This window comes from Haliaeetus albicilla, chromosome Z (genome assembly GCF_947461875.1).
Source record: "Haliaeetus albicilla chromosome Z, bHalAlb1.1, whole genome shotgun sequence".
Lineage (NCBI taxonomy): Eukaryota > Metazoa > Chordata > Aves > Accipitriformes > Accipitridae > Haliaeetus > Haliaeetus albicilla.
In genome coordinates, this window is record NC_091516.1 from 39,636,101 (window position 1) to 39,644,972 (window position 8,872).

Sequence of the window (8,872 nt, forward strand, 5' to 3'; positions counted from 1 at the left end):
AGCCAGCCTGTCATTGCTGTAGGGGTAGCAAAGTAAGCAGCACAGCCCCTTTTGACAGCAGCATGCACAGCCACTTCTCTATGGAGTCAGCAGCGTCTTACACCCACTTGCGCAGACCAAGCACGTTACCTCCAGCCTTTATGGCACCCTTTGCCATCTGAATAGCACAGACCTACAGAAGTGGCACAGGTGCATAAAAATCAGTAACAAATGACCAGCTGCACATGAAGACAGAACAGCTAACAAGAAGAGGTTCCTCCTGTGCTCACTGCATGGGTCCCTCCTGCCCACAGCTCCAGAACACAATAATTGTCATGTGGCACATTTCACCCCAAAGGTCCCAAGCCAGTTTACAGGTTGGGGTTTTTTTGTTGTTTTTTTTGTTTGTTTTTTTTAAACTGCACATGTACATCATCTTATACAGACATAACTCTCACTACACTTAGCTGTCACTAAAATAAGCAGTAAACTATTTCAAAAAAATACAGGGCCAAGCTATCTTGTATAGCTATAGCAGTCAGTCATTTCTCTTCCAGTCATTTCAGAACCACACTAAGGTTGAAACTGGTTAGCGGATAACAACAAAAAAAATTCGAAGACAATCTAAACTGAGATACACACATGTTGGCTGATGGCTCACACCTTGTTGCATCTGCGCAATCTTGAATTTCATGCATTCAGCAATAAAGCATTACAAGGTAGAACATAAAACTCTGTCAGTTTTTGCACACAGCTTAAAGTTACCTGCAAGCCTTCACCATCCAGCCAGTTACATTATTTGTCAGTTTAACAACTTGCAGCATGATAGTACCCCAAACTCATTCTCATTTTAAGTGGCTGCCAATGATTCTAGTTCTTGGGAAGGACAGAGGCAGAATGTCTGATTTTTCATGTTATAAAAAGGGGTATGAGAGGTAGGCAACAGCAGAAAGTAGGGCACAGGCTGCTTTTCTTCTCTCCTGTGGCAATTTAGGGAACAAGCCATCTACATAGTAGGTCTCATCTTTGCCCACCACTTCTTGCTCATTTTTACCCCACCCTATTAGGCTGCTTATCAGCTTTTTGTTCCACTGGAAGGCATTTCCCCCTAAAACCCAACTGATTCCTTGGAGGACCGCAGTGACTCTAAACACAGTGCATCTCTCTTCTCTCCCCAGGTATCCTTTAGGTATCACTGTAGATTATACAATGAATGGCGTCAGACCAATCAGCGGGTGATACTCCTAATCCCAAAGTCTGCCAACATCCCCTCCAACCAGCAGTCCCTGCTGGGCCTGCAGTCCCTCAAGAGGAACTCAAAGGAGACAATCGTTTGATTTGGGCAGTTCTACGCAGGGGCCATGCACTAAAAATATTTTCCCTCAAACTCACTGGGGACACACACTGTCCAGAACCCAGGAGTGTGCTATTCTGATTTACAAGCTCTTTGCAGAGTAATAAATCACTGTTTGAATTCAAATCATGGATGCTGCAATCATACGATATTTGCTAAGCTGCCAAACTTATTTAGCAGATACTGTATGGAATTCTACAAGCTCATGTTAATACTTGCATCATCAAGTGATGCTAACTTTTTTATTGTTTAAAATATTAAACTCTGATAATCAACAATGCAAAACAGGTTTTAAAAGTGCTTTTGTTTTTATCATTTCCTGATTGTACAGTATTATTTCTTTAGGTAGCTAGACAGTAACCAGTTCTGTTTTTTCTTTCCTAAAGCACAGCAATGGCATTCCCCCAGTTGATTTTATTTGAAGGTCCTTTATACCAATATTTTGGATTATTAAAATTTGTGTGTAATAAGTTCTACAAATTGGCATATTATTTAAATGCTATAAAGTGATTAAAAAAATTATCTCTGTTTCCTATTTGGCAGGAAAGCTCTGATAGGAAAACTCTTCAGTGATAAATCTAGCATGTGCAAAACAAAGAATGACACAAATTGCAGTAATCTTCCTACTCAAAAGTATTCTAATATGTAGCACTCAGGAAAAAAAAATTGTACTTTTTCCACTCAGAAGCAACAAATTAAGCAAGACATTCTGCACTGAAGTGCACATTCTGCTGGTGTGAATTCATACTTAGCCAATTTACTCTGCATTTACACCAAGCTGAACTTAACCCTAATTGTAAGACTTATTTTTGTAAGGAAAACTCTGCATACATAATGAATGAGATCATTAGACATGTTTTAGGAAGCAGGAACTTGTCTTGCATAAAAATTAGCATTATGTTAAAGCTGCAGAATTTTCAGCTTGACAGGTAGATTTAGCAGAGTATATGTAAACCCTGACTTCTCAGTGTAGCATTGTAACTAAGGCTCTTTTTTAAAAAATGTAATACACAGCCTACTATGATGACAAAACTGAATTTGGAGTGTAAAGACTAGACTTTATTCCTGGGTGGCATTATCTATTTCCCCTTGGTTTTATGCCCAATTCATTCAGCAATTCTTCACTCTCAGAAGAGACACACACTTATGTAGAGAGACTTTATGTTAAAGAACTACACAAAATTTCATTAACAAATGCTGCTAGAATTAGAAATTGATACATAGCCTTTTGAATAGATGAATTTTTTAGAAATGTGTGTGAACGGCAATGCCACTATGTGCTTTGTTTTTTAAACTCTGCAGGAACTGAAAATAAAAAGGAACACCTAGCAAGAAGGCTAGTAATTTTAATTCAGATAGTTCAAGGTATTATGGGTGTTTACCATCAGACAAGAGCTTATTTGATGTTGTGTGTGCTCTATAGGAGAAGAAGCTTAGTACGCAAAACCAAATCTGTTATTTTTTTAATTGTGTCTTTGGACCAGTCTAGCTGTAGTCATGTTATTTAACAATATTGTTTATAACTGTCAATTTCATGGGGATAAAAGAATCAACTACCTATATAAAGCAACAGCAGCCTCATTCCGACATAAAACTTGTTTCACAACAAGCCAAGATGTGTAAGAAAAATCACGAACCTGCAGATCTATACTCATTAGTCTGACAGTAAGGTTGAGATTGGTTATATGTTTGGCAGTGAATACCTGCTTCTCTTCCAGAGAAAACTGCACAAGATTCTGAAGACATGGCTATCACAGTCTCTGTGATGACCTAAAACTTGTAGTGCTTTTTTTAAAACCATCTTCCCAAAAGGCAGCTATCTGCATAGAAGACTGAACATGCATGTAAGCAGAGTTCCGGGTTAAAAGAAAACCTGCTATCCAAGGGTGTGGAAATAAAACAAGTCTAGCTGGGTCCGGACACTGTCAGTGTTTTAATACCTATATATTTGCTTTAGGTAAGCTTTCTTCAGAATTTTGTTCCTACTTTGTGTTAAGTACTTATTCTTGGTTTTGTTTCATGAAACAAAAAATTAGGATGATATGGAATTAGGTAGTAACTAGGAAAACAATTACTCAAATCAAGCTGCAAGGTATATGCAGACAGATCAGCATAGTGACTTGGCCCACCTCATCTGTGTTATTTCAGATTTCATTTTTTGTTTAAAAGACAGCTTATTTAATCTGCATGCATATTGAAGCAGCCAGAGAGAAGGTATGGTCCAGTTTAGCAAATACATTGCCACTCCATTTTCTCTGCTTTGATGCACAAGTAGAGCAAAACTGACTGGTGAAGTCACTAGCAACAGTCTCCCATGCATTTTCTTGAGAAAAAAATGCCAGAAAAGAACCAGTCACACACTTACCCTTTTGCATTAAACCCATGGAAAAAAAGCATGCTTCATGTTCTTCCTTGTTTCTCCTAAAACATAAGAACAGGAAGGTGGGTGATACTAATTTTCATTCCCTCCTCTGTTCTGAACTAAAGAGTTGCAGACAGAAGGCCCCTCCTGACAAGTATTTCTTTTTCTTCTGCTAGATGAGGCTGTTGCTGCCACACCAAGTCCAAATTTCAATTAACAATTTTAAAACTGGATCATTACAGCAAATATTCTACAACAGCAGCAATACTCATTTTTGTCTGAGTAGATGTGAAAGACAAAATTAACTGCAGCAGTAGCTACAGCTAGCAAAGCTCCTGGCAGTACAATGATATATTTGTTATGCTACCCTAAAGAGTTCCCAGTCAAGCAAAAGTAAAAGTTAACTAATGAAAGGATGGGGGAGGGTTTTTTTCTTTTTTTAAATAATGTCACTCAATTTCCTTCTTAGCAACATTATGCTTTCTTCTCATGCAGCTGGCTTTGCCATTTACATTCCTTTTCCTTTAAGAAGTTATATAGAAGGAGCAGTATTCAAATCAGTATTTTGAGCTGCAAGTGTTAAAAGCAGCAGCAAGTTAAGCCACCCAAAAAAAATGTTGTAAGAAGCTACAGACATAATACAGTTTTGTTCCTTCCTTCCACATCCTGCTTGCTGATGATAGAGATTGCCATCCTAAGCGTAGAGTTAAACCCACACAGGGTCCACTACAATTCAGTATGAGTGCAATGCAAAGTGAGTAAGTTTTACCTCTACACAGCCTTTTCCCTGCAAGACTAGTCTATCACATTACATAAAACAACAAACAAGACAAAATTTAGGTAAGGTTAAGCAGTGGTATTTGACAAAATGACAATGCTGAAAAGGTATGAAATTCAACAGCAGGAAGCTATGCAACTCCTCACTTCCTATTGTAGTGAGGAGAATAAAACAGGAAGCAGAAGTATAAACCACTTAAGAGGGAAAACCATATTCAATGGATAGAAGAAACTGATACAGAAGGATGTAACTGAAGATTTAGCAATAACATAGCCTTCTGTTCAGCTGGAAGTAAGTCACAGCATAAGTAGGATTACAGATGCTTCAGGTTGGGTTTTTTTGCCTTTTTTCTTTACTCAACTGTACAGTTCTGCCACACTGAGACATCAAACTGTCATTTACATTTCATTTATTAAAAAAAGCTTTGCATCAGTTTCACAGTAGGAAGTCACACGGGGCAATGTCAGAACTTAGTACATAAAGGGAATCAGGGCCAATAGATACAACTAGCCTTTGATGTGATGGATGCTATCAGAAAGAGATACAAAAAGCTACTGGGAGAAACATGCACTAAAAGAGAACTAAAAAAGCTCTCCCTCAAATGAAGGTAAGCTTAAAAAACCCCACATTAATAATTGAGCTCTTCATCTGTTATTAGCTCCATTTAACGCACAGCTAGTTAATCAAATAAGAATTTTCCTTGCAAGCAGATTTGAGTATTGCCTATTTACTGCCAAATACTGGTTTGGGGTATTCAAAAGTATCTTTAAAAACTGTTAGACAATGCAAAATGTGCAACAGAGGCCCCTAGCTTTATAAATACCTAGTAGGCCCACAAAACAAGCAAGCCTACAGTATGGGTATATAGTATGTAATGTAACTGATGACACCACCTGCATACTAATTCATTGCTGTTATTCCACATTTCAAATTTAATTTCCACATGCATTTCCACATAAGAAAGCTTTTTCAAAAAATCAATAGTTATACCTCTCGACGGCTGCCATGTCTGTTAGTACTTGTGATTGCTTTCAGTTCTTAAATTTTTTACTGACAGCCTCTTACACCTCATAGCAATGCTACGTTTTTCCTCCCTTTGATGTTGAAAGGTTATAGAACTCATTGTGATTTTTTTTCAATTCAATCTTAAGTGTACAAAATACTTTTCCAATAAAGCTTGTTAAAATACAGAATCAATGTTGACGTTCTATCTACAACATTCCATTACAAACAACAAAACCACACCACCTTCAGAAACAAAATGCTACAGTTGCAGAGAAAACCAACATCACAGTTTCATTCCATGACTTACATTATGGAGAATGTCAGACTTGCTTGCCAATAATCTTTTCTGTTCATAAAATGCAACAGTCAAACCAGCTATGAAAATTCACATCCAAGAGTTAATTGATAACTGTGGGAAAATCCTATCAAACAATCAGCTTATGCTGAAATGTGCCTTTATTGATGCCACCAAATTAACTTTTCTTTCTTCGGGGTTAATCAGAGAACAAGTCCTGTATTTATGCAAACCCATAAAAGGAAAACAGAGGAGAGCAGCAAAGTACTCAGAGCGATAAATGCACACCAAGCAAAACCGGAGATAAAATAGCTAACTTTTGACATAATCCTATGATGGATCTAGTTGAATATTATAAATAATTAAGTGCCCCAGTGTTTCCTTGAGGTTAACCATCATACCAGGAAAGGCTAAATAAGCATTCACATCCATCAGACATAGCCTCCATTCCTTTTATAAATATCACCAGTTACTACTAGTTGTCCTGTTTGGGACAAGAGCTTTAAAGAGCTTTTATTCCCCATCAACTACTTACTTTCTTTGCCTGGAGAAAAATACTTCATAATCAATTACAATGCAACCATTTCTGCAAAAACAGCAGCCTTTTTTCTACTGCAAGTACCTATACTGCTTACAGTGCAGTATTAATATAAAGGGCACTGTTTCACAGACTTGGAGTTTCCCCATAAAACATCCTTTCACTTCAGAAACCCTCAGATTTGTATCAAAATGATACACTGATAAGACACTCAAATTTCTCCATGAAAATTTAAGACCAACATTTAAAATTGCTTTTTTTACAGAAGCAGACAAATTAATAATTAGCAGGTCTTGAATAGAAAAGGTATTTATATTATTTACGTGTACATTTCTCTTTCTATATTTTGCTGTCTGCTTGGGCAAATATGATGTATGTATATGCAGCAGGGATAAAGAAGTCATAGGCATAACACAATTTGTAGCATCGAGCTACAGTTGACTATGCTGTGGAAAGTAATTTGTACCACAGGGCTGCCATTGATTACACTGGGGTTTATTAATGAACTTGTCCACTATAAACAAAGAATACAGTTTACAGGTTTGCTACTTTTGCTGTGAAAAGACCCCAAAATCAACTATAGAAACAGGACCAGCTGACAGGAATGCATACCTTGCCTCAAGAGTGTTCATCATACAATACTAGTGCTCTACAAGTCAAACCACTTGTTTCCTAAACAGATTCTTACATTCATTCCTGTGAAAATCAGAGTATTTGAGGAGATACATTTCTCATAAAGTGTTTGCCTAGTTGCAAGCAGTAAGTTACTGAACAGTTTTCACTTTCCAGGATGATAAAATTTCTATCTCTTGTCAACTGTGTAACAGATCAGTATCAAAGAATGATAATCTGTATCTGTTGCCAATTCCAGAAAGGACTGAATGTACCTAAAAATAAATCTTCACATATTACTATAACAGTAGTAATAAAAAGACCTGCCAAAATTTTAATCACAAGTAGAACACGTCTACAGAGCTAACTGGGGTATTGTTTGCTTCTTCTCTGGCTCATTACCTGACTAACAACCTCCAGAAAACATGAACACATTTCACGTAACATTGCATATAGCCATTTTTCAGTGGTCAGCTACCTTTACCAAATCCACCCTTCTCTCACCGAGACTGATGTAGACTATGGCAGTAACCACAACAGCCAAGGCAGTGTATATTGAATGCAGCTCCAGACTAATTGGAACAAGAGCTCTCATAGACATTGTGTGACAGAGGAGAAAAAAAATTAGTATTGCATTTGCTGTATACAGTAGCACAACACATACACCTTCACAACCTTTCAGTACACCAAAGGCCCACCCTACCTTGGAGTAATCAAAATGCACTTCTGGACTTCAGCATGGGAAGATGGGGAAGAGGTAGGAAAACAGAAGCTGTTCTGTTCGACAAAGCAGAAACTTTCAAAAATTATTATGGCACTCACAGGGAAGTGTAAGCAGTTTGGGATTTTTTACTTTTCTTAAAAATATATGAATAGTAAGATCTCCACCTGGTGGTAGGATGTTTCACTATGAAGGTTAGAGTGAACACACATGCACACACACACTCCCCAGAAGGGTCATTTGTGTTTCCCAGCACTCTTTATCCTAGTTTATAGAAATACAACAGCAAAATAATTTTTCTAAAATCAACATTTCTCCCATTAGTTTCAAGTAGCAGCTCCTAGCTACACATTCACGTAAGAGTTACAGCGCTGTTCATCATCCTGGTGACAAAAAACAGGCTCTACAAAAGCTATAACCAAGAATGCTTGATTATACTGGCAGGTTCCTACTATGAATTAAGAATTAGGTATCCAATTCCTACATGCAAAGTATTTTTCTTTACTACTGATTGGAGAGATTAACAGTCCTATTTAACTGGCCCAATCAAGTCTTTACTGGAATACATTGCTAGCCTGTGCTATTAGTTTTGAAAACAAACAAGAAATGGAATTAACTGTTTCCTAAAACATATGTATTCATTTATATGGTGTATACCTACAGGTATCTGAAACTACAATGAATAGAAAGCCATTATTCCTACAGATCAAACTGAGGAGTATTCAGAATGTTACAGGACACAGTCATGCTTAAAAGACATGAAAATATTTATACTATGTAAACATTCAAATATAAACAGGAAATTAAATCAAGTATTACATTGTGGTTTCATGCAGTTGTTTAAGCCAGCATTACTGTCAAAAGAAGCAGTCCCCTAATCTTCATCCATCTGCATCTGGCACAAGGTTGAAATGTCACCATGTAGTTCACCAGAAAAGGGAACTTATCCAAGACGAAAGGCATGTTAAAAGTCTTAAATTTGTCATGAGACTAATGCTAGAAAAAGGCCCAAACCAACTTCCAAAATTCCAGCCATGCATTTGAAAATAACTCCAGACAAAGATACTATTTACAGTGTTTCTAAATTTCTATTTATGTTATTGTGCAATGCTTAAACTGCTCAGTCTGGTACTTGTATGATGTAGTAAAAGCCAGTCCTGTAAGAATTAACATATGAGCAAAGATGATGCAGAAATAGTTATGCAGCAGAGTTTGAATAAAGCTCTTA

The 8,872-nt window shown here is 37.1% G+C and overlaps 1 protein-coding gene and 1 long non-coding RNA gene across 5 annotated transcripts in view; one reads left to right on the forward strand and one right to left on the reverse strand.

Annotated features, from left to right (window-relative positions):
• The window catches only part of LOC138683864 (uncharacterized), a 27,777-nt gene extending 24,023 nt beyond the window's left edge, over positions 1-3,754 (reverse strand). Inside the window, exon 1 of the long non-coding RNA XR_011323335.1 lies at positions 3,699-3,754. This is a non-coding gene — a long non-coding RNA (uncharacterized lncRNA). The remainder of the gene's footprint in view (positions 1-3,698) is intronic.
• MARCHF3 (membrane associated ring-CH-type finger 3) overlaps positions 1-8,872 on the forward strand; it is a 117,034-nt gene that overhangs the window by 85,748 nt on the left and 22,414 nt on the right. For 3 of the 4 annotated variants that reach the window (XM_069776953.1, XM_069776956.1, XM_069776955.1), the window contains one exon: positions 1,158-5,666. The exons of the other annotated variant lie outside the window; for it this stretch is intronic. In XM_069776953.1, the coding sequence (XP_069633054.1) occupies positions 1,158-1,316 (159 nt within the window). In that variant the 3' untranslated portion in view covers positions 1,317-5,666. Of the gene's footprint in view, positions 1-1,157; positions 5,667-8,872 lie in introns of those variants that run through there. 4 annotated transcript variants of the gene reach the window in all.